General features: G+C 52.4%; 13 protein-coding genes across 13 annotated transcripts; 8 read left to right on the forward strand and 5 right to left on the reverse strand.

The window, feature by feature from the left end:
* Positions 1–1,306: 1,306 nt before the first annotated feature.
* Positions 1,307–2,141, reverse strand: CPAR01_10739 (uncharacterized protein; the record flags this gene model as incomplete). The annotated part of the gene is made up of 2 exons (XM_060494999.1): positions 1,307–1,639; positions 1,722–2,141. 2 exons carry the CDS (start codon positions 2,139–2,141, stop codon positions 1,307–1,309), a joined length of 753 nt encoding a protein of 250 aa, XP_060347181.1.
* A 1,252-nt stretch (positions 2,142–3,393) lies between these two features.
* On the reverse strand, positions 3,394–4,808 carry CPAR01_10740 (DnaJ domain-containing protein; the record flags this gene model as incomplete). Its single annotated transcript, XM_060495000.1, has 2 exons — positions 3,394–4,443; positions 4,515–4,808. The coding sequence occupies 2 exons, from the start codon at positions 4,806–4,808 to the stop codon at positions 3,394–3,396; spliced, it is 1,344 nt and encodes a 447-aa protein (XP_060347182.1).
* Positions 4,809–5,168: 360 nt separating this feature from the next.
* On the forward strand, positions 5,169–5,621 carry CPAR01_10741 (uncharacterized protein; the record flags this gene model as incomplete). Its single annotated transcript, XM_060495001.1, has 3 exons — positions 5,169–5,223; positions 5,280–5,456; positions 5,524–5,621. 3 exons carry the CDS (start codon positions 5,169–5,171, stop codon positions 5,619–5,621), a joined length of 330 nt encoding a protein of 109 aa, XP_060347183.1.
* Positions 5,622–5,827: 206 nt separating this feature from the next.
* CPAR01_10742 (RNA recognition domain-containing protein) lies at positions 5,828–7,049 on the reverse strand (the record flags this gene model as incomplete). Its single annotated transcript, XM_060495002.1, has 2 exons — positions 5,828–6,847; positions 6,912–7,049. 2 exons carry the CDS (start codon positions 7,047–7,049, stop codon positions 5,828–5,830), a joined length of 1,158 nt encoding a protein of 385 aa, XP_060347184.1.
* Positions 7,050–8,512: 1,463 nt separating this feature from the next.
* CPAR01_10743 (uncharacterized protein) lies at positions 8,513–9,849 on the forward strand (the record flags this gene model as incomplete). The annotated part of the gene is made up of 4 exons (XM_060495003.1): positions 8,513–8,725; positions 8,800–8,834; positions 8,894–9,215; positions 9,274–9,849. The coding sequence occupies 4 exons, from the start codon at positions 8,513–8,515 to the stop codon at positions 9,847–9,849; spliced, it is 1,146 nt and encodes a 381-aa protein (XP_060347185.1).
* A 758-nt stretch (positions 9,850–10,607) lies between these two features.
* Positions 10,608–10,757, forward strand: CPAR01_10744 (uncharacterized protein; the record flags this gene model as incomplete). The annotated part of the gene is made up of 1 exon (XM_060495004.1): positions 10,608–10,757. The coding sequence occupies one exon, from the start codon at positions 10,608–10,610 to the stop codon at positions 10,755–10,757; it is 150 nt and encodes a 49-aa protein (XP_060347186.1).
* A 531-nt stretch (positions 10,758–11,288) lies between these two features.
* On the forward strand, positions 11,289–12,562 carry CPAR01_10745 (transketolase; the record flags this gene model as incomplete). The annotated part of the gene is made up of 2 exons (XM_060495005.1): positions 11,289–11,663; positions 11,804–12,562. 2 exons carry the CDS (start codon positions 11,289–11,291, stop codon positions 12,560–12,562), a joined length of 1,134 nt encoding a protein of 377 aa, XP_060347187.1.
* A 935-nt stretch (positions 12,563–13,497) lies between these two features.
* CPAR01_10746 (DSHCT domain-containing protein) lies at positions 13,498–17,453 on the forward strand (the record flags this gene model as incomplete). Its single annotated transcript, XM_060495006.1, has 3 exons — positions 13,498–13,697; positions 13,758–16,716; positions 16,773–17,453. The coding sequence occupies 3 exons, from the start codon at positions 13,498–13,500 to the stop codon at positions 17,451–17,453; spliced, it is 3,840 nt and encodes a 1,279-aa protein (XP_060347188.1).
* Positions 17,454–17,751: 298 nt separating this feature from the next.
* CPAR01_10747 (Snf7 family protein) lies at positions 17,752–18,588 on the reverse strand (the record flags this gene model as incomplete). The annotated part of the gene is made up of 4 exons (XM_060495007.1): positions 17,752–18,024; positions 18,093–18,308; positions 18,362–18,439; positions 18,538–18,588. The coding sequence occupies 4 exons, from the start codon at positions 18,586–18,588 to the stop codon at positions 17,752–17,754; spliced, it is 618 nt and encodes a 205-aa protein (XP_060347189.1).
* Positions 18,589–19,295: 707 nt separating this feature from the next.
* Positions 19,296–19,862, forward strand: CPAR01_10748 (uncharacterized protein; the record flags this gene model as incomplete). The annotated part of the gene is made up of 2 exons (XM_060495008.1): positions 19,296–19,446; positions 19,516–19,862. 2 exons carry the CDS (start codon positions 19,296–19,298, stop codon positions 19,860–19,862), a joined length of 498 nt encoding a protein of 165 aa, XP_060347190.1.
* A 1,317-nt stretch (positions 19,863–21,179) lies between these two features.
* CPAR01_10749 (uncharacterized protein) lies at positions 21,180–21,425 on the reverse strand (the record flags this gene model as incomplete). The annotated part of the gene is made up of 1 exon (XM_060495009.1): positions 21,180–21,425. One exon carries the CDS (start codon positions 21,423–21,425, stop codon positions 21,180–21,182), a length of 246 nt encoding a protein of 81 aa, XP_060347191.1.
* A 1,893-nt stretch (positions 21,426–23,318) lies between these two features.
* On the forward strand, positions 23,319–23,634 carry CPAR01_10750 (uncharacterized protein; the record flags this gene model as incomplete). Its single annotated transcript, XM_060495010.1, has 2 exons — positions 23,319–23,348; positions 23,470–23,634. 2 exons carry the CDS (start codon positions 23,319–23,321, stop codon positions 23,632–23,634), a joined length of 195 nt encoding a protein of 64 aa, XP_060347192.1.
* Positions 23,635–24,926: 1,292 nt separating this feature from the next.
* CPAR01_10751 (basic region leucine zipper) lies at positions 24,927–26,252 on the forward strand (the record flags this gene model as incomplete). Its single annotated transcript, XM_060495011.1, has 3 exons — positions 24,927–25,237; positions 25,305–25,738; positions 25,828–26,252. The coding sequence occupies 3 exons, from the start codon at positions 24,927–24,929 to the stop codon at positions 26,250–26,252; spliced, it is 1,170 nt and encodes a 389-aa protein (XP_060347193.1).
* Positions 26,253–26,533: the final 281 nt, after the last annotated feature.

Below are 26,533 nucleotides of genomic sequence, written 5' to 3' on the forward strand. Positions count from 1 at the left end.
CAGCCTCTTGCTGCCTATTTCGGGTTACTGCGTTGTCGTGGAGGTCCGAGTATTTTCAGCAGAAATTTGTCTCTCGAAACGACATAGCCCTCACGTGCTGCAACCATGACCTTTCTGATGATGCTTCGTTTGGAGCCTTGGACGTTGCACAGCAAACTTACGGAGTTTAGTGCTCGTGTCAAATATCCAGTACTGGCATATGTTGAGCTGCGTAGTTCCGTTCCTCATATATCAGATAAATGGCTAGGGTCGCTAAGTGGCCTGCCGAGCTTCGACATGTTGTACCGTCGCCAAGTCCGAGTTCATCAGTCGGGGGAAGTTAAACAGGGTTGTAGGATTGTTTTCTATTCCACCCCGTTGCTGTCCTGTTGGGCTTGTTGCTCCCTCTGAACACTGATCCTGGGCAAGTTGTCATGATTGTGGGGATCTAGAAACTGAAAGAGAGCATTCGGTCCAGCCCTTGATAATGCTCGCTTGGCTCGGACTGATAAGCTTGTCTTATCCCGGGCACAACATGGAACCGGTTCTGGAGTAGGAAACTATATCTAAGCCTTTTATCGGTGGCTCTGCATGGTTGGTGAATTCCCCGTGTAGGCAATAGCCGTCAGTTTGTTCACAGAAGTAATCTTACTGGAAGCATATTCTCAACACTTACTGAGCTCGATGAAAGCCAGTGGGTGGATCTATGAGTGGCAGGTTGGTGGTGACATCACAGTCTACCGTCTACCTTGTCTAGATCTCTATCATGGTCTGGACCATCGTCATCATCAAAAATGAATCCCCTATGCGCGAGTGATGCTGTAAATAATGACTTGAAAGCCCAGGAAAGTTATGATGAGAAAGATGAACTAAATAAGAAAGATAGGCGTGGAATATGGAGTGGGAGACACTAGAACGTATCTATGTCGAAACATTGGCCGGGGAGACGTTGTTTTGAGATGGCAGCATGTGACTATAGAAATCGGCGTCACATCTACAGTCGCAATTTCTCTGTGGTTCTTCCTCCCATGCGAGAAAAGGACGGGACTACCCGCCCAGCAATGCTTAGCTCCACCCCCTTTGAGCCCGCTAAATAGCTCGATGCTATGCAGCTATTCAGTGTGTGTAATGACAAGTCTACCTTTGGAAAATTCGCTGTTATTGCCACTATAAGAGTATCTCGCACACCGCAACCGCCAACACATGTGGAAGCCCCTGTAACCATCCGTCCCTTGGCGCCGATGAACCTCGCCTACCGCAATCTCATTCGGTCGGTAGACATAGCGACCATAGCCAAGTCTTATTCGGCTTGTCTAGTCGATTACTCTTATCCACGCACTGAGCCTGAGCAGGGCCCCGGTCCACCATAGCTGTCCTTATCTCCCGTCTTCGTAAAGACGATGTCTGGATGGCCCTTCGGGCAGGACTCACTGTCGCTCGGGCCGTCGAAGCCGTGAATAATGGAACATGAAGGCGTCGATGAAATCTCTGGTATGTAAAGCCACCCATTGCAGCCGTCAGGAGTTCCAAGATGGCAGATTGTGCAGCAATCCTGAGCGCTTTTGGCCGGGTGCAGGTTGAACACCCAGCCGCCGCCACCCTCATCGATACCGATCCAGTTGACTTCTCGGATGAACTTGGACTTAACACACTCGGGAATCTATGATAAGTGGTCAGATACCGAAGAAAACATGGACCATCATACAAAATGGCATGACTGGCGAGTGGGGCCTGCTGCTTACCGGCTTCAGAGTAGAAGATGGAGCTGGGGGCAAGGTCAAAGAGGTAGCCGTGGAAGAAGGTGACGATGATGTGGCGGTTGAAGTCGCAAGGTTCTCAGCGTTGCCTGGACCAGACGTGTGATTCTTGATGGACAGTGTGACCGTGAGAGGAACCACGATGGCGAGAGTAAGAAGGCCTATGCATATACCGATCATTGCCTTCCAGTTCCAAAGACGTGAGACTTTCTCAACACCGATAGTCGAGGCGGCATCATCACCCACATGGACCGAGTGAAGTATTTCGTTCTCCCTGGTGCCGTCATTACCGCCTTTGCCGATCCCGAGGTCTGTCATTGGAATGACAACGGCCTCAGGGGCAGAGTAGACCACTACTTGCGGCAGCGGATTATTGGTTTCCTCAACCCACTTGATGGTCGTCATGGTGGCTTGTCAGGGGAGGAATGCGACTGTGAAGGAGAGAGCAATGCGAAGGCAGGTGCGACTTCTGAGGAAGGCGAGTCTGGCGAGAACTGAAGATCGGCGCAGTGAATACAAGATGTAGAGGAACTAACAGTCCCTCTGGTCTGTCTGGTATCGTCGCGAGAGACTTCTGTAGAAAAAAAATGAGTGGTGTATATTTGTTTGTCCGACGATGGAAGCACGGAAGGCGTGGCGTAGTAAATGACAAGCTTGTCCCGTGCGACTTTTACTACGAGGTGAACTTTGCGCCCGAACCGAAGAATACACAGCTAGGAATAAATGCCAGGCCGTTCGGGAAAGTCGGTGAACAACGAACGAGATAGGTACCGGAGCATAAACGTCTACCTTTCCAGAATAACAAGAAGCACCCCCTAAAGGTCAGTGGCATCGCAGATCTAGTCTACCGGTCAACGTACGACTATCCGCCTTTTTATTACCACTAAAACTATAACTACCACAGTACGCTTTCTAAAGCTTATTCCGTATGGCATATGTATACAAGAAGATATGGTAGTAATAGCAACAACAGTAGCAGCAGTAGCAGCTGTAGTAGGAGTAGGAACATGAACAATGGGATGGGTTATGGAGCTGCAAAGTATTGTGTCACTCACTTGTACACTATCTCTCTGCTGCCTCCAAGGCTAATTCCAGACTGATGCCTCGTTTTTAGTCTTTCCCAGCTCAAACATCATGGGAGGCGGGGGCTTCCGAGAATTCTAGGATGCTGTGGCCTCACAGCACAAAGAAGAAGGAGCAAACAGGTAACCTTTTTGTTAGTCCACATACTTTCATTGGAACGCGAGGCCCATATTCGGCGTCTGGTAGTTGAGGGGCAGTACTATGCGCTGATCGAGACAAGGTTGCTGACCTACCTTGTGGCAGCCTCCTTGAGAAGGCCGAATTTTCTTTCGACAATTGGCCAATGGACCGCCTCAACCATAAAAAACAATGCCCAGTCCATGTCTATGTGGTAGGATATGACAGCCTGTATCGGAGACCTCTAGTTGAAAGTCAACTGGGCCGAAGGCTGCGAGTAAAGATCTCAACTGAGCCAGTCCGACCCACAAGAACTGAGTTGTATAGGATCTCAAAATGAAACCGGGGAGTCACATATTGAAATCCGACATCCGATCATCTATTCTATTACGTCTAATCATGTTCTACGCCCAAACTTAGACAACTGTGTCGGAGCTCATCAAAACAAGAGTCTCCTTTACTGAGTCAAAGACTTGGCGTCACCATCCTTGAGCTTGCCAGCGCCGACCAATCTCTTGACCTCCTCGCTCCAGACACCCTTAATCTCATCAGCCACCTTAAGGCCGTTGAGCTTGCCAGCCAAAGCCGCAATCTCGTCAGGGTCGATCTTGCCCTGGACGAGCTCGACGTCACCGAGAACAGAGTCAATTGTAGCAGCGGAGGGCTCGCCAGAGGCAAAGTAGTTGGCGTCCTTGACCGAACCCTTGAGAATACGCTTGTTCTTCTTGACAGCGTTCTTTGCCGCCTCCTTGGCCTTCTTCGACTGCTCTCTGTCGACCTTAGCCTTCTCTTCTGCTTCCTTGGCAGCCTTCTCCTCGGCCTCCTTCTTGGCCTGAGCCTCCTCGAGGGCCTTCTTCTCGGCGGCCTCCTTTTCGAACTTCTTCTTGTTCTTGGCAGCGTTGGCCTCTTGTCTGAAACGCTTGATGCGCTCGTCGCTGGCCGAGCAGTCGTCAAGCAATTTGCGGAGACGAGCGTTGTCCTCAGCCTTCTTCTTCTTGCGGGCGTTAGCATTCTTGCGTTCCGTGTGGCGCTTCTGATCGCGGTTTTCGTTGTCGTCGGGGACATCCTCATCGAGATACTCGAAAGTTCTCCAACTATCAAAGTTATACCAGAAGTTGTAGAACTCCTCTACGTGCTCCTTGGAGGACTTGTCGTCACCAAAGGTCGGTACCGGCTGGGTTTTGGAGAAACGACCTTCAGCCTTGAAGACGTTGCTCCAGAGCTTGTAGAATGTGCTGCCACCCTTGGCCAGTTGCTTCTTGGTGGGGGGATCGACGTCGGCCTTCTCGTCGACTGAGTCGTACTGCTGACGCTTGGTGGGGTCCAGGAGAACCTCGGTGGCCTTCTGGATGCACTTGAAGAAGTTGTCGTCATCGACAATACCAGCAGCGGCCTTCTTGTCCGGGTGGTGCTTGAGAACCTTCTTGCGGTGGGCGCGCTTGATCTGATCCTCAGTGGCCTTCCAGCGATACTTGGTCAGACCCAGAACCTGGTAGTGGTCTTGGTTCTATGGGAGTCGGGAATCAGTCGTCGATCGCTACAGACGTAACATCTCGCATACGAGAGGCAGTCACTAACCTTCCAATCCTTGGCATCGCGCTGAAGCATCATGGGGTCCTCAGCCTCGCTAATTTCGCCATCGTCTTCATTCTCGACATTCTTAGTAGCCTCTTGAGCCTGGATACGATCATCCTCGGAGAAGGTGCGCTTGTGGCGGGCCCGGCGAGCGTGGGCAAGGAAGTGAGGGCCGACAGGCTCAAGGCTTCGCTGAGTGGCAGCAGAGACCTTGCCGACGGTCTTGAAGTCCTTCTCTGCGGACCATCCCTCGGGAACGACCGGGAGGACGTGGGGAACAACAATGGCGGAAGCCATTCTGATAGATGCGAATAAATTGGTTTATCGCAATCGATTCTTGTGTGTCTCGAAGAGCAAAGACGTCGTTGAATTCAAGAAAAAAAATTCCAGGAACGTGGGGTAGAGTTTTCTTTGGAGAAGGTGTGGGTGGCGCTAGGAAAAAGGGAGGGGGAGGGGGGCGTGTCCCTAAGATTCTCCGGATGCCGGGAGCATTTTTGTGTCGAATGCCTGAGCCGATGTCTATGAAGGTACCTGGTTCATGTTTAGAATATCACTTTTTGTTCTCTGCGAAACATATGCATCAGTCAGGCACCTTCCTCCCGAACTCATCATTGTCCTAAGCTTGTTGTTTTCCTCGACAGCTTCACTGCTTTTACTATGTCGCTGCCTGCTTACCGACACCTCTGGCGCGCGGCGCGAATCGCATTCAAGGGTTTGGATTTCTCTGGCTTGTTTGAATATCTGTTATTGACGTTTCTTCTTTCGCAGGCGATGATCGAGTCCTCACAGCAGCGCAACAGCAGATACGGCAAGGTTTTAGAGATCAAGCAACACTCAAGCCGACAGACCCTTCCTACAGCTCCGCCATCCAGAAAGCTGAAGATATTGCTAAGATCCTAAGAGAAAATGTAGTTCAGGGAAAGCAGGATGATTCTCGTGTCTTCAGTAAGTTGCGGGCATTGATATACGGCCATAACCTGTGCTGCCTAATATACTGACGAAGAGTCTGCAGAGTTGCGCATTCATGAGGACACCGAACGTGGAGACAACGACTCGATTAAGATGGCTGGTGGTGGGTCGGCAACAATGGGCGGGTGTGGCTGCAGTTGAAGGGAAGACATCGAGGCAGGTGTGGCATATGAGAGATGCCTGTAATATTGTATAACGAAACAAATGTACAACAAAACCCTTGATACCCAGGCAGTTGGTATGAAGCCTTCCACTCCATCTCGATTTCCAGTCGTCAAACCCTGACGAAATCAATGACGCCTAAACTCCCTTGAGATGCTACCCGAGTTTCCTTGGTCCCTCACATCTCAGTCGCCCTGTAGACTACCATACTGTGCGCCATCGTCTGCGCCTGGCGGGGGTGCAACGACTGGTGCAGCTGGCGAGTGAGCGGCGTTTCCTACATCCGAGCGACCGGCAATCTGCCTATTTACACCTCTGCCATCGGCTCCCCGCGCGTTCGCCTGCCCTCGTCGAGCGTCCATGAGCATCTGTGAACGCTGCTCCTTGTCCATCGTCCCGATTGCTTTGGGGACACCCCATCGCACACGCAACGGGCATCCTGCAATAACGGCACGACCCTGACATGATGCAGCAGCTTTCTCAGCCGCCTCTCTTGTTTCGTAGTTGACGAATGCGCAGTGTGACATATGGGAGCAAACCAGACTTTTGAGTCTGCCATGCGTTTTGAAAAAATCTCGGATCTTATGCTCAGGAAGGTCGTCCTCGATCCCGGTGATGAAGAGGGACATGATATTCTTGTCAGCCGGAGGCATCCAATCCTGTGGTCCAGGAGGCAACTGTGCAGCGCTTGGAAAAGCTTGCTTCGGCCTGCCCGGCCTCGCACCTAGAGCTACGGCAGCTCTCGAGTCCCTGGTTCGGATAGGTCCTGGCCCACCGACACCGGCGCCGACGGCTGGGTTGCCACCTAATCCACCGCTTGAACTGGAGCCTTTCTGACCCTCGTCGTCGGGATTCTCGACGGCGCGGCCCTTTCGAAAGTACGGTTTACTTGCAGCCAATCTTCGCAGGAGTTCTCTAGCCTTTTCGTCCGTTTTTTCGTATTCTTCGACTCCCGCGCGACCTTCTTCAATGGCGAGTTCGTTATTTTGGGCAAAATATTCGCGGTTGATGTCGGACGATGGCCCCGGGGCTACCATCTTCAAGGCTGCATCGCGAACCACGATGGGCAGCCCAAAAGAAAGGTCCAGCATGCATGCCTGGCAACAGTTTTTGAGCCGCGCGCAGGTCAGGCAGATGTTTGTTCGCTTCTTTCGGCCGTGGGCTCGGTCAGCACTCCAGCTGAAGACAGTGAAAGGTCTCGTACACTACGACGGAGTGTTAGCAGAATGCTGAACGTTGAAAATAGAGTGGCGGGGAAGGTAGCAATACCAATTTGCACTCGGAGCCATAATCTTCTTTCAACATTTTGACGTAAGGATTCTCTGGTAGACAGTTTTCGCAAACAGAAGGGAAATCAGTCGATTCCCAGCCTGAGCGATTCAGGTCTTGTTTTATTTGTGGTGGCATGGCGCCTCGGGGTTCGCAGAGCTCTGCGACGAGTGCGGATCGTGATGTGAGGTGGCCGATGATACGGATCGTGAGATTTTTCAGTGTGGCGAGCGAAGAATCCTGATGTCGCTCGCGAAACTACGTAGGAATGAACGTCGAGCGCGGGCCCGACCGCGCAGGGTTCACTCATTACCGTGCCTACCTACCCACTCCCCGCCACATTTCCTCACTCTAGTCTCCAGGTACCGATACGGAGTGCGTATCCAAAAGTGTGGCGTCGAGCTGCTATCAGTGCTTCACGTCCCGCCTCTTCACGTGATATCCGCCACATTTGCAAACTCGCTGGGCCAGTCACCGAACATCTTATCTATTCCTCGTGCACGTAAGGCTCATTCAGTACCTTAAGATACTTCAGTTATAGAGTTTTGACTGGACAACCTGGATTCAAGGCATCACGAGTACAAATAGTGTGTGCTGTGTATATTTGAATTACCAGAGACCGAGAAAGTTCCCGATCGATGATGCCCTCCTGGTCTGGTTGTGAAACCAGGGTAGACGGTCGTCTCCAAAACTCCGAAGATGCTCTTGAGCCGTAGAACGCATCGACAAGTACCTGAATCGACTGTCGACAAGACTGATTGATGGTACCTACCTGGATATCCGCGTATCTCTAGAACCAGATAGGTGGCGGATACTCAAGCCCAACCACATCAGGGAATAATCTGGAAGGTGCCTCAGAGGCTAAGACGTATGTGCAAAGTATGGCAGTCTATCAGATCGTGCTAGGTAGAAGAACCATAAGCTAAAAATCACTACCAACTGTTCGAATTCGTATTCGGATTGGGTAGCCCCTGGCCGGTATGCATATGTTTCCCGTCTAGCCGTCGTCTCACCGCCTGCTCAACAAAGCAAGTACTCGAGCCCTTTGCGCCCCGCGATTGGACAATTGCCAGAGATGGACCCCTGGGGCCAGGTCTCTGTCAATTTGAACTCTGAAGATCCCTGCGACCACTAGGTAAATGGACATTGGACAACAGTCCGGCCTCGCGTTTTTCATCTCATTTTATTGCACCAGACTTTGCCTGGTGGCAGGTACTACCGTGCTACGGCCTGTCATTAGCTGTTGTAACGCCCAGGAACAGTGGACTGGGAGGCTGAGAGGGACTAAGAGGGGGGGATGTTGGAAATTTGACACAGCCAAAACGAGACAATCTCGACCGTTGCCGCGTCCCTTCGACTCCTTTTTCCGCTTGATACTTTGTCACTACTGAAAAAAGCCTACGCCCCCGCTCTCCCGAATACCAACCCGATTGCCCGTCCTACCTTACCGATCTTGTTGTCCTGCGCTTTCAATTTATTCCTTCTCCTTCCTTCCCTCCTTCACCCTTCAGACCAAATACTTTGCAGCCTTTCAGGTCTCCACCAAGTTTCTCTTCCTGCAAACAACTTTCCTACACGTTGTCTATTCACTACTCAACACAATGGTTACTTCAACAGCCTCTAACCTCGAGCGCGAGGACCATGCTCGCGATGCTCAATTCAATAAGGCACTGCACGGTACAAGTGCTCAGGCTACTGGTGGTCTTGCCGCCATGTTCAGCAAAGGCCGTGATGCGAAGCAGGCTGCCGTCGATGAGTACTTCAAGCACTGGGACAACAAGGCGGCAAAGGACGAAACTCCCGAGGAGCGCGCAGTATGCAACTCGACCTTTTCCCAGCCTTGAACCTATCTTTACTTGTCACGGATGCTGACCTTTGCTTGACATAGGCTCGTACAGCTGAATATGCGACCTTGACCAGACAGTACGCGGCGCCCCCCCCCCCCCTTCCTGTACAAACACTAGCTAATTCTGGTTTTATAGCTACTACAACCTGGCGACCGACCTGTACGAGTATGGTTGGGGCCAGTCCTTCCACTTCTGCCGTTTCTCCCACGGCGAGCCCTTTTATCAGGCGATTGCCCGTCATGAGCACTACCTTGCCCACCAGATCGGAATCAAGGAGGGTATGAAGGTGCTTGACGTCGGATGTGGTGTTGGCGGACCTGCGCGCGAAATCGCAAAGTTCACCGGCTGCCACGTCACCGGTCTGAACAATAACGACTACCAAATCGATAGAGCTACTCACTACGCTGCGAAGGAGGGCCTGTCGAAGCAGCTTGAGTTCGTCAAGGGAGACTTCATGGTACGTGGTTGTTATAGTGATCAGATCCATATTCAAATGATTAACGTTGATCTTGCAGCAAATGTCTTTCCCCGATAACTCATTCGATGCCGTCTACGCCATCGAGGCCACCGTCCACGCACCCAGTCTGGAGGGTATTTACAGCGAGATCTTCCGTGTTTTGAAGCCCGGTGGCGTCTTTGGTGTTTATGAGTGGTTGATGACGGACGAGTACGACAACGACAACCTGGCCCACCGTGAAATCCGCTTGGGCATCGAGCAGGGTGATGGCATTTCCAACATGTGTAAGGTCTCTGAGGGTCTGGCCGCCATGAAGACTGCCGGATTCGAGATGCTCCACCACGAGGATCTTGCTGACAGGCCCGACCCCATGCCATGGTACTGGCCCCTGTCGGGAGAGCTCAAGTACATCCAGTCCGTCTTTGACATTTTCACTATTGTTCGTATGACCAAGGTGGGACGATTCCTCATGCACAATGTAGTTGGTGGACTCGAGGCTCTCAAGATTGCCCCTGCCGGTACGAAGAAGACGGCCGACAGTCTGGCATGGGCTGGCGACTGCCTTGTTGCTGGTGGCAAAGAGCACTTGTTCACACCTATGTACTTGATGGTCGGAAAGAAGCCCGCCAACTAGGCGTCACTTTTGTACGCCTTGGATGCAGAGATGACGGCATAGACGGACACCAACGGAAAAAGATTAGAGGCTATGAATTTTTCTACTCGCTGTACGAGTGTTACACCAGTACTATAATTGTAATTAGGCAACTACAGCCAGACGGTTTTAACGACAATTCACGGTTGGCCATGATAGATAGGAAGTTAGGAAATGTGGGTGAGAGTTTTTCCAGAGGAAAATACGCTGGCCGATTAGCTGGCAAAAGTGACTGGCTACTACACAATGTCACATAGACGTGAGTCCAAGACGAGAGTTCCACATGCACATGCTTATGGCAGACTATTGTTTGTCCATGTAGCCCCCATCGCTTCTCAGCTCACCATCTATGGAAGCGGGTCAAATATTGCAGCAGGTTGCGTGCCGTAGGCAGCTATTGTGTACCAGCTGAGATTATGGATAAGGAGACTTGGGCTATCCTGCAAGGCAGTACATACGATAAATAGCAAGTTTAACGAATGATCCAGAGCCCATTACGGCAGGCCACATAAGAAAGACACTGCTCGAACCTTTTTATTCCTAACAGCCATGAACGAGGGTTGCGGATGATGGTGTCAGCTGTGCACATGATCACCATCACAGTTCTGGGTATTGCTCAAAGACTTTCTGTGGAACATGCATACCTATTGCCCAGACCACCTCATCGAGTCCCTTTTCGTTGATTCTCGCTCGGACCTAAGTGGCTCGCCGTTCGGATGGAAGCGGGTGGCACTGGGCGCATGGTGCGCAGAAAGCGTTTGCTGAGTAGGAAGCTTATAGAGATCCGTGTCCGGCCGTCCCTCGAGAGGGAGCTTAAGCCCGACGCCGACAAAGGAGTACTTAGAAAGGCCGATGCAAACACTCCCGTTAGCTGGGCTAGCCAGGAGTAATGCCAAGAGTATCCGTATTAACGCAGAAAATTTATGGAAGGGAGTCCTTAGGAAGCCAGCGGAGCTTATCGGGATTAAATCGGACCTGGGTTTGGGCGCAATTTGGATGGGGACTAATCGTTGAAATACAGCGTGATTGGCTCAGAAAAGTTACCCCCGATTATCTAATGCTCAAGAGCACCGCTAATACTGAATAGGGCTAGCTCCCCGCCCGGGACCTCCCCAACGCTGTTGTCTGGCAGCTCGCCGCAATTCAACGGACTCAACGCCCATAGAGCTGAGCAAAAAAAAAAAAGGCTGCGAAATCCCTCGAGAGCTCCCCGTCGACTTTCTCATCCCTCTCACTTCGACGTCCAATTCTCGTCGTTGGCCATCGTCAACCCCACCACCCCGAGGTCACGTCTTGTCCATCCACGACATTTTTCTCCTCGCCTCCTCATTATCCAGATTCTCTTGGGATAACTAGCTTCTTTCGCGTTGCGACCTGTGCGTCTTTTCTACCATCCAATCCTCCCAAGACCAATATTCGCGATGTCCCGATTCCTCCGTCCCGCAGCACGCCTGGCGTCCTCTGCCAGAGCTGCCTCCCTCCGCACCTCCCCCATCTCTCAATTCGTTAGCCGGCCTGCTGCTTTCACCATCCAGTCACGGACATATGCCGACGCAAAGGGAACCAAGGACTACACTGTCCGAGAGGCCCTCAACGAGGCCCTCGCCGAGGAGCTTGAGGCCAATGACAAGGTCTTCGTTCTGGGTGAGGAGGTCGCTCAGTACAACGGCGCATATAAGGTCACAAAGGGTCTTCTGGACCGGTTCGGCGATAAGCGTGTCATTGATACACCCATCACCGAGAGCGGTTTCTGTGGTCTCGCCGTTGGCGCTGCCCTCAGCGGACTGCACCCTGTGGTAAGTTGCTTCCCCGGCAAGTCGATAAGGTCCATGGACTTTGAATTTGGCTATTCAAATATCCGAGCAACAACTCTCTAGCTCGAACTTATGGAATCAAGGTTTCGGTGGCCTGTGACTGACTCTTGTGTTTCCTCCAGTGCGAGTTCATGACCTTCAACTTCGCCATGCAAGCCATCGATCAGATCGTCAACTCCGCCGCTAAGACCCTCTACATGTCCGGTGGCATCCAGCCCTGTAACATCACTTTCCGCGGCCCCAATGGCTTCGCCTCTGGTGTTGCTGCGCAGCACTCTCAGGACTACTCAGCCTGGTACGGCAGCATTCCTGGTCTGAAGGTCGTCTCCCCTTGGAGTGCCGAGGACGCCAAGGGTCTGCTCAAGGCGGCCATCCGCGATCCCAACCCCGTCGTCGTTCTCGAGAACGAGCTCATGTACGGCCAGACTTTCCCCATGTCGGAGGCTGCCCAGAAGGATGACTTCGTTATTCCCTTCGGCAAGGCCAAGATCGAGCGCTCCGGCAAGGACTTGACCATTGTCACGCTCTCCCGATGCGTCGGCCAGGCTCTGGTTGCTGCTGAGAACTTGAAGAAGAACTACGGCGTCGATGTCGAGGTTATCAACCTGCGTTCCGTCAAGCCCTTGGACGTCGAGACCATTGTTCAGTCTGTCAAGAAGACCCACCGCCTGCTTTCCGTTGAGTCTGGATTCCCTGCCTACGGTGTCGGCTCAGAAATCCTGGCTGTGACGATGGAGTACGCCTTTGACTACCTTGATGCGCCCGCCCAGAGGGTCACTGGTGCCGACGTCCCTACCCCTTACGCGGCCGGCCTGGAAGAGATGGCTTTCCCTACTGAGCAGATCATTGAGAACTACGTCGCCAAGATGCTGCGTCTGTAAGAGAGTTGCGTGTTGTGGACGAGAGAGTACAGGCCTGGGCAAGCTGCCTCTTTGTGGCTTCCGAGGTGGAAGCTGATCTATAATGGCCCTTGGAGCTCGATAGACTTGGGGAAGAAGCTTGTACTTGTATGTTGCTTAGTTGTCATATATACGTCTCATACCCTGGGATTACAACTGTATGCGATGATCCATGCGCTATGGCATAAAGTAGTGAGCCCTTCGCCATTACGGAGTTCAACGTTGTCATGGCTGGGGCAGCCGATTTATGTCAGAGTGACGAAACAAAACATCCCTGGGCAAAATAGGTTCAGAGCCCAGGGACTGGGGAAATGAGGACACCATCTATGTGCGCCATCTATGGCCTGAAGCCATTCAGTGATGAAATAATTTGTCACAAAAACCCCAGGAGCCCGATGATAACTAATATGGAAATCGTAACCGCTTTATGGCAGAGACTCCTCCATGTGCGATCTTGACTGAAAGTCATCCATCAAAGCTGCCCATCTCGAGCGAAGGTTACCCAAAAGCCTTCCCTTAGAATCATGGCTATTTTGTGATGTCCCCATTTAAGGTATGTAACCATGTGGCCTTTCACCTCAGGTGCTCAAATATCTTGCCTTACCTAAGGGAAGGAGAGGTATGAGGGGCACACAAATGGAGGTACCTGAGGTGTCAGGTTACAGTGCGGCCACCCCGCACAGCGTCATCAGTGACCACTGCAGTCTCGCCTATGGGTAAGGTACCGTACCGCCTAACTTCATCCCACATCAGGTCCCTTCTTCCTCCCATACCTACCCCAAGGTATACCAGCACTTGGCCTTTGTCAATGATAAGGTAGGCTAAGAGCCACTCTCATCGTCTCATCTCATCTGGCGTTCATCTCGGCTCATTCTTTCGACAACGTGACGCAGCCCCCGCCGCTGATCGTCGTCAAGATGGCTTCCGACCTGGCTGCGGCCATTCAAGGTCTCCATCTCGAGGACCTTCCCGACTCCAACATTGATGACATCTTATTTCAGCAACGGCCCAGCAAGCGCATCAAGCAAGATACTTCAGAGCTGAAGACGAGTCTGGAGACTGACTTTCTCATGCCATGCATGAAATTCTCACCTGAATGGCTCAATGGCCTGCAGCAGTATGCCCTTCAGACACAAACAAATTCTGCCTTCCATATTCATTAGCTGATTTCTCTTAGGCGCTGGGATTGCCCCGTGGATTATACGGAACTTTTCAAGATTGGCAATCCTCAAACTAGGACTGTGACTCGCTTTGAACGGCACGGTCTTGAGGGCAGAGTGAGTGGCTACCGAAACGTTACCGTGCCTGCCAACAGCGCTACCGCCAAGAATTCGACCTCATTTCTTCGCAAGCCCGCCAATAGGGCTGATTTCGTCCGTGGAGCTGCCGGATTTTTCCCCTTCGCACCTGGTGGTCTTGATGGAATCGAGGCAACCGCCGCACTCGAGGACCAGGTTCACCGGTCTGGAGGCGGAGAGGCTACAGCTGCATCAAATAGCAAGCTGGAGCGGGTTATTAAGCTTGGTACCGAGGGCGGGCTACTTGAGATTGCGCCTGGACTGAGTAGAGGATTCAATATCGATCAAAAGAAGCCAGATGAGGACGAAGCCAGGGCGATTGAGCAAGAGCTGGGCCAAGAACCAGAACAACCCCCAGGGACCGACGAAGCAGACGGCGAAGCGCAGACAAATGGCGATAAGCTGAATGAGATTGAGTCCGAGGACGAAGAAGATAGCGAGGATATCGACGCTATTCTGCCTGTCGAGTTCCCCGCTCTCGAACCTCATGGTGCCTTGGCCGCATCGAGTGCAAGGAAGGCCGGCCGAGAGTGGGCTCACATGGTTGATATTAACAGGGACATCACCAACTTCAGAGAATTGGTGCCCGATATGGCAAGAGATTGGCCCTTTGAGCTCGATACTTTCCAGAAGGAAGCCATTTATCATCTCGAGAGCGGTGATTCTGTCTTCGTCGCCGCACACACATCAGCCGGTAAAACCGTTGTTGCCGAATACGCCATTGCCCTCGCAACGAAGCACATGACCAAGGCTATATATACGTCCCCAATCAAGGCCCTGAGCAACCAGAAGTTCCGAGATTTCCGTCAAACATTCGACGAGGTCGGCATCCTGACGGGTGACGTTCAAATCAACCCGGAGGCCAGTTGCCTGATTATGACAACGGAGATTCTAAGAAGCATGCTCTACCGTGGAGCCGATCTCATCCGAGACGTCGAGTTCGTCATTTTTGACGAGGTACACTACGTCAACGATTTTGAGCGCGGCGTCGTTTGGGAAGAAGTCATCATCATGCTTCCCGAACATGTAACACTCATCCTTCTCTCGGCAACGGTTCCCAATACCTATGAGTTTGCCTCCTGGGTTGGACGCACTAAGCAAAAGGATATCTACGTCATCTCAACACCCAAGCGACCTATCCCATTGGAACACTACTTGTGGGCTGGCAAGAACATCCACAAAATCGTTGACTCCGACAAGAAATTCATCGAGAAGGGTTGGAAGGAGGCCAATTCGGCGATTCAGGGCAAAGAGAGGACCAAGGCCCCCGAGCCCGTTAACGCGCCCCGCGGCGGTGGTGGTCAGAGAGGTGGCCAGAGAGGAGGATCCCAGCGCGGCGGGCAGCGAGGGGGTCAGCGTGGCGGCGGTCCTCAGCAAAGAGGCCGTGGTGGAGCGCCGCGCGCTAATCACAACCCGAGTCACATGGGACGAACAGGTCGTCAGGGTGGGTTTACCTCTGCAGCCCAAGACAAGAACCTCTGGGTTCATCTGGTTCAGTTCCTCAAGAAGTCGAACCTTCTGCCTTCTTGCATATTTGTCTTCTCAAAGAAGCGGTGCGAGGAAAATGCCGATGCACTCAGTAACCAGGACTTCTGCACAGCGACTGAGAAGAGTGCCATTCACATGACTATCGAGAAGTCCGTTGCCAGACTTAAGCCCGAGGATCGGGCTCTGCCACAGATTATCAGACTCCGTGAGCTTCTGTCCCGAGGTATTGCGGTTCATCATGGAGGGCTGTTGCCAATCGTCAAAGAGATTGTCGAGATACTCTTTGCCCAAACACTTGTCAAGGTACTTTTCGCCACGGAGACTTTCGCCATGGGACTCAATCTACCGACTAGAACAGTCGTTTTCTCCGGATACCGTAAACACGACGGCCATTCCTTCAGAAATCTGCTTCCTGGCGAATATACACAGATGGCTGGCCGAGCAGGTCGCCGTGGCTTGGACACAGTCGGCTCGGTTATCGTCGTTCCGCCGGGCGGGGACGAAGCTCCTCCCGTTGCCGACCTTCAGAAAATGATTCTAGGAGAGCCGTCGAAGCTCAGATCCCAGTTTCGTCTCACTTACAACATGATACTTAACCTACTCCGAGTCGAGGCTCTCAAGATTGAAGAGATGATCAAGCGTAGCTTCTCGGAACATGCTACCCAGCAGCTGCTACCTGAGCATGAGAAAGCAGTTAAGATTTCGGAGGCCGACTTAGCCAAGATCAAACGAGACTCATGTAGCGTATGCGACGTGTCTATGGACGAGTGCCACCAAGCGTCAGAGGACTACAAGCAACTCACCGGGGAAGTTTACAAGTCTCTCATGGGTATTCCCATCGGTCGCAAGATGTTCAGCCAGGCCCGCTTGATCGTTTACAACAGGGACGGTATTCGCACACCCGGCATCTTGCTGTCGGACGGCGCGAGTGACAAGGGGCAAGGTGGGCCTACTTTACATGTTTGCGAGATCAGGCTCATGAGGGAGACCCGTGATTCGACAGACCTTCTGCCGTTCATCCCGGCCTTCCGCAAGTACTTGACACCGCTACCGCAGGCGAAGAAGCACATGCGGATTAAGACCCTGCAGGTCCCTCTGAGTGATGTTGAATGTTTGACGAGGTACGTCACCAAGGGCATTGTGCCAGAAATTTTCCAAGGCGGGGAGAAGTACGCAAAGGCAAAGGACAGACTCCATGCGCTGTGCCGGTCGTGGGATGATCTTTGGGACGAGATGGACCTCTCCAAGATAAAGAACCTCTCATTTCAAGAGGTGATGAAGAAGAGAAAGGATGCAGAAAGCGTTGCCTCATCCTCGCCTGCTCTTTCTTGTCCTCAATTCTTGAAGCATGTAAGTTGAGTTATGGCCGACTTGAGAAGAAATTCAATCGCTGACATTGATTATAGTTTGCCATGTGCCATGATCAGTGGCTTATCAAGGAACACATCTCTCAGCTCCGGCAATCCCTCTCAGACCAGAACCTACAACTTCTGCCAGACTACGAACAGCGCATCCAAGTGCTTAAACAGCTCCAATTCATTGACGAAAGCGCCAGGATACTGCTGAAGGGAAAGGTTGCCTGCGAAATTCACTCGGGCGATGAACTCGTTTTGACAGAGTTGATCTTGGACAATGTGCTCGCCGACTATGAACCAGCCGAAATCGCTGCCTTGCTTTCGGCGTTTGTTTTCCAGGAAAAGACGGACACACAACCAAATCTTACGGGCAACCTCGAGCGTGGCAAAGATACCATCATTGCTATCAGCGAGAAGGTCAACGAAGTCCAGACGCTGCACCAAGTTATACAGTCTGCAGATGATTCGAATGACTTTATTTCTCGGCCTCGCTTCGGTCTGATGGAAGTTGTTTACGAATGGGCGCGAGGCATGAGCTTCAAGAACATTACTGATCTGACCGATGTCCTGGAAGGAACTATTGTGCGGACTATCACGCGTCTGGACGAGACATGTCGTGAGGTCAAGAACGCCGCTCGCATCATTGGAGACCCGGAATTATACCAGAAGATGCAGACAGCTCAAGAGATGATCAAGCGCGATATCACGGCAGTTGCCAGTCTGTATATGTAGACCTTGTTTTGCATGTGAGCAGCAAGCACACGCTTGGTTTTTCGCTCGAGGTTGATGGGAGCTGGTCCAGTTTAGTTTAGTTTAGTTTAGGAATTAAACAAAGTGGTCATCTTTTCAGCCGCCTCACTTTCGCTTCGAAATTTGACTTTGCGCCAGAGGTTCGTTCAAGACCTGTTACTCTTCCCAATACGAAATGTGTTGTGCGCGTGCCCACGCCCGGTATAACGCCTAGTTCCCTATGTGCCAAACGAGTGAAGCCATCCCACCATGCTCAAATCAACGCTATTCCACCCTAAACTCAAGCCCTCAGCGCACGTAGTCGCTGCTGCAACGCATCTTCCTCCTCTGCAGTAGGCTCAGCAGACACAAGCTCTTCCTTAGCCGGTGCCGCACTGTTGAGTTCAGCATTGAGCTGCACTCCAGCGTCATCGGCCAGCTTGCCCAGCAGCTCGTGTACAGCATCATCAGACACTTGTGCACTGGTAGTCTGCGAGATGGCGTCCTGATAGATGCCGTTTGAAACTGCATACTCTTCGTTCTGTTGCTTGAATTGCTCGAGTGTGACGAGGGTCTGGTAGCAGGCAGTTAGGAAGACAAGTCACGACAACAAATTTCATAGCTCACGGCTCGGTGACATACCTTCTCGGGGTTCATGTTCTTCTGTGCCACAGACATAGTACGAGATGATTGACCCATCATGTGCGTCATGCGATTCATGGAATTATTGGCTTGAATTTGCGCGGCAGAGAGCTCAGCCATGTCAGCCATCTGGTCCATCTGTTGAGCCAAGGCCTGCTTGGACAGAAGCATTTTGGCCTTTTGGTAGGCTTTTGCCGTCTCCCCCTTCTTGAGCAGCTGTGCGATTCGGTGTCAGCAGGTTCGGATGCTTTCATCATTCGACAACGTACATCTTGAATCTGCTTCTTCAATATAGGGTCTTGTTTAGCGGCCTTTTGCGCTTCTCTCCGGGCTTGCTTCGCTTGGAACTGAGTGCCGGTTAGTTTACAGGTGTCGAGGATCCGCGAGTATCCCAAGCTTGCGCAGGTGGAATAAGTCTGGAACTTGGGCGGACATCTCGACATACTCGTGCCTGGAATTCGACCTGCATGTCGCGAGCAAGTGCGCGGTTCGACATCGTGACTATTTGCCTATCGGGTCTGAAGTCGGAGACAAACGTAGCGGCGGGGTCTCTAGTGAGGGGTTATCGTGAGTCGGCGGGCGGTCGGAAGCGTATGACAAGCGGTATTTCGATGGTTTCGGGGGGTTCTTTGTTTGGATGCGTATGTCTGAAGGTGCGTAGCGAGGCTTGGGTGATGTTGTGCAAAAGTGACAGCAAGTGTTTGTAGTGTAAAGGATAGCCAGACATCAAGCAGTAGAACCGGACCCCCAGGCGTCACCTGTATACGCTGCCTTTGACCAACCCATATTCGGACCCCGACAATCAGCCCAGGTGTGACCGGCTGGCTCACGCTCGCTGATGACGCAATGGGGACTGGTAGTGCACCGCCCTACCAGCCACATTCTCCCCGCCACATGCGCCATGTGGCCTACCTTATCCCAACTGCGAAAAGCCAGGTCGTAAGTCGTCGTCAATATCGGTACCAGACATCAGTACAGACATAGTTTACCTGATGTTAACCTCGTGGCCGGCCCTTTGATGTCCCGAAGTCCAAGATGTCACGACTCACTGGAAGGTCAAATGCCCCGCCTCTCGGATTGTAGGAATCCTGTGTTATCAGGGTATTATTACCCCTCAAACGAACTCCCAGGGTGCAATAGGATTTGATTACACAATTTCATCATTCGACTCCTCCTCATAAAAAATTCGTATCGCGAAACAGAATGGCTACGCGAGCGAGGATGAATGTGCAAACATTCCCGCGGCCACCTCTGTTAGAGAAGATATCTCGTCACTTACGAATTGTGTGGAACGGCTTAGTGATTGCGGAAACTCGAGATGCCTATTGGGTTCTGGAGACACATCACCCCCCAAGTTCGTCACAAACCCGACCTGGATAAGTGTCAGAATGTGTAGCAGTGATCCAATTGACACAAATAATAGCGTACTATTTACCACCAGCGGCTTTGAAGGTACCGCTTACCCCGACCCGTCGAAGCACGTACTGCGAGTGGAAAGGTGGAGCTACGTATTATACAATCACGGCTCCTAAACCATCGTCTGGGACATTGCCTGAGGTGATCTCTAATCGAATCTGGTCTTACGAATCACCAACACCCGGGTTCGAGGCGATTAAGGGCTACTTATCATTTTATGCTGACCCGTGGAGTTGCTTCGTCGACGACGAGGCAGTTCAGCCACAGCCGGGCGACTTTTACGGAGGATGGGTGACTTCAGAGATCGATGGGATCGTAAAGGGAGCTCATGGCAACTGGGACCCTGTGGTGTAATATTCAAACAACAGTTTTGACGGAGGCGAGTCGGTTGTGGTGGACGGAGACATCGGCATCGGGTGCACTCATTGCTCGGAGTCTTCATGTAGGCTGAGGGTGCAATGACAAGGTTACCTGCCGGTCGTAACCTTGGTAGCCGACTATTCATGTCCATAAGTCCCAGCTTGCTCGTCGTGTTGTTCCAGCACACGGCCAGTAACTCCGGAAGATGCCTCTTTCGTATCGCTTGATTTCTTCCAGGTATTCAACTCGTTGCAGATGTGAAGGTTCAAGCAGATTGCTCAGTCCTTGTCACGAACTCGTAGGCCCAGATCAAGCATTCACTCCGACATAGGCAGTCAAAGCTCAAGCTGGATTCCCAGCACTGATCAAGTTTAGTGGCAAGTCTGTGGAACCTAAGAGCTCCGTGTACATCCAGTCTGGTTTAATATGGTCGTGTGACACTGAGCTATAACGAAACAAACATCCGTAGAGTTACAGCTCCGTTCCTGTATATTCTTTCTTTGTTCGACTTTGGCTATGGGTCAGATAGGTCGAGATTGTGAACGCTGCTCTCAGAGGAGTTGAAGCGGCATCGCCCCCCCCCCCCCCGCTCCCCTGCGAGAGCTCCTGTATCAATCAGGGATCATTTGAGCCACAACGTTTTGATAGATGAATATGCAATCTGAGGCCATCGATAGCGACAACAAGATTGTAATGAAGCAAGACCACAAAGACTCAGTAAATTGCGGGCGGGCCGATACATTCGTGCAGCGAGTCAACGACAATGGGCAGGCGGCGACTTTTGAGGCTTGTCCACTGTCATCAGAATAACCTTGAGCCAAGCTCGTGCACTTAGGCACATACGGAGTAGTTGCTGGATCACCCGGGAAAGCTTGGGAGGACGTGATAGGGTTTAATGTCTTCGACTGTCGAAGGTTGAATACTGAGTAGGGGTCTCACACTATGTTGCAAGATTCAAACTACACACACCATTCATCTGCTGTCAGGTCAAAAGCAACGGTCCCCCCAGACTTGTACTCATCCAGCAAAGCATCTGAAGACTGCTGACAGGTGAGGTGTACCAGCAGAGACCGGCCCGAGGACAACTTGTCGTGACACAAAGTAGACAATGCGTGGAGAGCGAGGATGCACGACGTGCCAGGTAGTGCGATGAGTAAGTGCCTCTGAGTTGCGAACTGCCTAGAGTCTAATCCGCTAACTCGTTAATTTGGATCGGACCATCCGGGTAGGTTGGAGCTTCGAGGCCGTTTACACTTTCGGGGCAATACATAGAGGTACTCGTAAACGAGTCGCGTTCTGGAACCCTGAGTCTCATTCGATGGCCAGTGCTACGGATCTGCGGCATTCTCTACCCCTGGATCGCCTCGGGAAGCCAGGGATTGTGGTAATGTGTGGCTCGGTGGCACCATAGTATGTACTCCGTAAGGGCGGTTGGCGCATCTTGGTACGTGAGCTGGCGAGCCAATAGCACCACAGGAAGTGAGTTGAGAGGACCCCTCTCCAGGAAACGACGGCAGGCATATAGGCTCCACTGACAAGAGACAAGACGCGCGACATTAGATGCCTTTAGACTCCCTTGCTGAGAAAGCTCTCCCTGTGAAGCGGCGGATGAAGAAAAGCATAATAGGACACGAATCTTGGCTGTAGTACGGGTAATAGATGGCGATGAAATTCGCAAGCCGCAACCCACATTGCTGGACCCAACCAACCGGAACGTTTCATGGGTGGCCAGAGAGCCTTCAGCCCAGTTCTCCGTGCCAGGTGTACATGACGGAACTCTTTTGTGACTCAAGATCAGCCGTCCGTATGTGCTCCGTACCCAACGTAATCAGTTCAATCCCATCTGAGTTGAGGCGTCGTTGTGGCACCGAGTTCAAACTCAGGAGGAGAGCCAGGGTGCCGCCGTTTTGAGGCTCGCTTGCCTAGTTATTTCCCAGTCATCATCCGAAAGGTACCTACTCCTACGAGAATCATCTCTCGAATCAGATCTAATAATAAACGCGTCGACCTGGTGGGCATTGGTCAGAGATTTGGAAGTTGGAGTTGAGGTTCAGCCCCCAAGGCCCGTGGCCCCCCGTTGCCCCCCACCTACCGTAATACTAATGGAGTCCAACGAGTAACTTCCCTAGGACCCGAGTGGCTGAGGTTAGGACCTCCAGGTACCACCCACCACGTCCACGGACTGAGCCCACAAGTGAGGAGGGAGACTGGCGTGTTGGATAGCTGCTTCTGCCGGGGAGCAACGGGTGGCTAACTTTAGCAGCGGCGGCGGCGCAATGGCTGAACGCGTATGTGCTCCATGTGCGGGCGTCGTGTGCTTGAGGTAAGGTGTTGTAGGTAAGTGTGCACTCAAGTGCGTATTAAACTCACGCACAGCAACCTTTCAGGCTGCCTTTCCCATGCCAAGCTAAGCTTACAGGTTGTCGCATGTCAGCTGTCAGCCAATGTTGACACTTGGTTTGACTTAGGAATGCAGTGGGTGAATTCGACTAGGTATGTGGAATAGCTGAAGAAGGCACGAGGGGGCAACTAGGTAGAGGTTTGAAAGGTAAGGTACCGCAAGTCATATCACTGTCTGCTTACCTGACCTCCCTGTCGTAGAAGTACTCTGTGAGTCCTGGACTGTGAGAGGTGGACCGTAAATCGCGGACTGCGGACTGCCGAGGGTGAAGCAGAAATGAGGCGGTACTACAAAACATCCAGAATGGTAAATATCAATCCAGATGAGGTGCTGAAGGGCAGCGGCCGTTGAGCTCATTCCGGGACGGGTTCAGGGGTGGGAGCCCCATTCATTTGCCTCGGGCGAGATTGCGAGCACTATGGAAGAAAGGCTAAGGAGAAGGGAGCGTAGGGAGGAGTCAGGACTCATGAGTGAGGAGTCGGGCATCAGGATACGACACGCGACATTGATGTTGAGGCTTTAGATGGATGGACGGAAGGAAGGTGACGGGAATATACCTAATCAATTACAGTTGAGTCGGACCCGAATGCCGTCCTGTCCTCTGAATCTGAGGTATGGTAATTTGCGGCAGAAACAGTCGTGCAGTCTGTCAAGTTTCTGATAGTTGTAATCACAGTTCACTTCATACATGTGGCAAATGTGGATGGGGATGATGGGAAAAGGAAATCCCCTGAACACGACACGGGCATATGGGCACACGGGCGCCGCCTAGGTATACTGGGACGTCGCGCCAGGCGTGTTTCCGTTCCGTGGCTCCCGTGTTTCCTCTCCAGTCCATGAGCGGGACGGACCACCAACCAGTCCAGCCGATGCAAGGTAATCCTCTTTTCCCAAGTGACACTGACCTGCGGCCTCGAGACACGCTTATCTATCTGACGAGAGCAATGAGGCTGGGGCGAGCCAACAGTGGAGTGGGAAACATTCAAAGGCAGAGGAGAGCGCCTCTCACATTCAATAGGGCCAATTGGTGGTTAAAAACGCTACCATCGATGGGCAATGAAGTAGGCACGGTAAGTAGGGATAGAAGTTGGTGCGAGACATGATTGCTTCTCGTCCTCGATAACAAGGTACCAAAAGTAAGTAGGTAATTACTTGCTCTTGGAAAGATAGGGGTAATACCCGCCAGGAGGCTTTTGTCAGGAGCATGCAATGGAACGTCCCTTCTCTGACTTCCGTTTGGGGATCGCACGAGTCTCCCTCAAGTTCTTCAAGGTGGTGCGCACTATCTTAGCACCTGTTGGTACCTACTACCGGCGGTCGCTCTCGCTGTCGCTGGCTGCCATGGCTAGAACCCACGAACTTTGAGGAATTATGGACCGCCAGGTTTCCACTGTGCCAGCCCAATAGGTATCTGTGGAAGCTGTGTCCCGCAATCCGCCCACAACCCCGCCGTCTATCATGGCGGCATGACCCACTAATTACTTTTGGAACTTCCAGTGGGAGGCTCTCCCGAGCCAGTGAAACAGCTGGGCGAGGGCACGCTCCCTCTGCTTCCGTACCTACTCCGTACTGTTTTGGGTCGAGTCCACCAATTATATTTCCGTATCACTCTCAAAGCATCGTTCTGGAGACTTCTCTTCTTGCCGGCTTGCGGGCTGCGGCTTGCGAATTGCGGGCTGCGGATCGCAGCCTGCCCTGAACTGCCTCTTCGGTACCTACGAGCAAAACAATCCACCACTGATCAGAGTGTGGCAATGAGGGAGGAGGGCCTGCCTCCACCCACACAGTTACACTTATGTTGCCTCTGACACAGGCGAATCCGAAGGTACCTCCCATACCTTTAGCTAAGCGTGCCAATGTGGTCCCTACCTATCTGCGTGCGTGCTTGAACGGTCGGCTACCAGCTCAGAATGGGGAGGTAATACGGAGTACGGAGTACCGACTACGACTACCTACCTACCAAAGAAAGTAGGTGACTTACTCAACCCTTGCTGCCTTCAGGGCCTCCACATCTCCCCCATCCACTAACCCCTGCCTCAACCTTGCCCTTGGAAGTTGAGGGTCTCTACCATTTCAGCCGGGGGCACGGGGGGTTATTCAAAATGAACACCTGAGGCAGCAATACTCCGGCCGTCCCTTGGTTCCTGGCCACCCCCTTGGGAAGCTGGAAGGGAAAGGTCCAACGTGGTTCCCAAATTACAAAAGAGGCCACATCGCCTACTCCAACTACCCATCTTGTGAACACCTTGCACCTCTGCACAAAACAGCAAAGGACACGCTGTCCTCTCTGCCTCATCCAAGCACTTTCCGGCTACCACGCTTCTCTCTAAGCTGGTGCCTCTTGCTTCGGTGACTCACCTGATCCATATCTGACTCATTCATCGAGTCGTCATTGCCCCCAACATGCATTCTACTTAGCATCGCGGCTTTGGCTAGGTATATCATCAGAGGACATAAGTCGGCACCTCATTACTGCCTCCACTGGCTTCACGCATCAGCCTTACCACTCTATCTCACCCCCCAGATCTTCGCCAATTCACTCCACACCAAGCAGTTTCACTGCACGCTCCAGCTTCCAACCCCCTCTCCTTCTACTACGCTAGAGCGGGTCTGCTGTCGAGAGTTCAGCTCCCGACGCGACCAATATTCGACATACAATGGCATCTTGGGAGCAGCCATCACCAATGATCAAGTTCGAGGACTCGCCTGCCGAGTCTTTTGTTTCCACACCTGGCGAAATATACCCATCGCTATTTGGCGACGCAAGCGTCGTCAATGATGATACTCTCGATCCCTCCGATATGATGACACCGCCGCCCTTCAACGACGACGGTGGTCTTCCCGCATCTACGGCTTCGACCCCGGCTCCGGACGGCGCAGGATCATCATCTCCGGATAAGAAGCAAACGAAGAAGCGGAAGTCATGGGGCCAGGTTCTTCCTGAACCCAAGACAAATCTTCCTCCTCGGTAAGTTGCCATAACTGATGTGTCTCAGCATTGCCCTCCTGTGCACCTGATCTAATACATCTGGTAGGAAACGCGCCAAGACAGAAGACGAAAAGGAACAACGCCGTGTTGAGCGGGTTCTTCGCAACCGTCGAGCCGCCCAATCATCCCGTGAGCGAAAGCGACTGGAGGTTGAGGCTTTGGAACGACGCAACAAAGAACTCGAGTCGGCTCTCCAGAACGTCACCAAAGCAAACCAGTTGCTGGTGGATGAACTGAACAAGTTCCGTCGTGACTCTGGCATGTTGACCCGTTCAACGTCTCCCAACGACCCCTTACACAAGAACTCTGTAACGTTGTCTCAAGAGCTCTTCAGCTCCCACGACGGCCACCGAGCTTCACTAGACGAGACTAAGTCCCTCGTCGACGACCTCATGACCACATCTCAACCCAACGCCACTGTCAATCCCGCATCGCTCTCTCCAGAACTCTTACCAACCGCTGAGGGTACTGAGGAGGGCGGTGAGGAGCAGCCAACGGCCGAGACCTCTGTTGCGAAGTCTACCTCCGACCTGACACAACGTCCTGCAGCGATGTTGTGCGACCTGCAGTGTCATCTGTCGGAGGAGCTTCCGCAATCATGGCTGGCCTCTCAAACCCCTCTGCATCCGACCTTGGTCTTCTTTCTGCAGCTTCAGACGCTACTAGTCACCTCATCAGTGATTCTTTCAGTTTGTCAGCGGCCCTTGACGCAGATCGCTATGTCCTTGAAAGCGGGCTTCTCTCTTCCCCCAACTCCCTCGATTATGAACACGATTATCTGGTTGGTGACTCTACCTTCCTCCAAGACCCGTTCGACATCAACGAGTTCCTCCACGACGACGTCAACGGCGCAGCCGTCGCAGCGGACCCGGAATTCGGCCGCGATCTCACCCACTCTGAGACTCAAGTCTCTTCAGAGAATCCTAACCTGCAGCCCCACTCTGGCGCGTCCGCTCATGGATGCGACGATGGAGGCATTGCGGTTGGTGTCTGAAGGATGCGATGACCGGATCGGGGGATCGTCGGCTGAATCTTCGGCGCAGCGCGATAGCAGTCAGACACCACCAACGTGGATTGTCGGCGCGCCGTTGCCGTCCAGGGAGGTTCTCTTGACGCTGTTATGGGTTCTCAGAGTTGAAGAGCGGAAAATCAACCGCAAGAATACACTTCAACTAAGAGCCCATGCGCCCGATCTGGCGAATGATATCTCAACACCAACTAATAATCACATGTTTGTTTCGGCTTCCAAGAGGAAGCGGGGAGTGACTGACACCA

The sequence above is a fragment of the Colletotrichum paranaense genome (genome assembly GCF_030867605.1).
Source record: "Colletotrichum paranaense strain IMI 384185 chromosome Unknown Scaffold_8.1, whole genome shotgun sequence".
Lineage (NCBI taxonomy): Eukaryota > Fungi > Ascomycota > Sordariomycetes > Glomerellales > Glomerellaceae > Colletotrichum > Colletotrichum paranaense.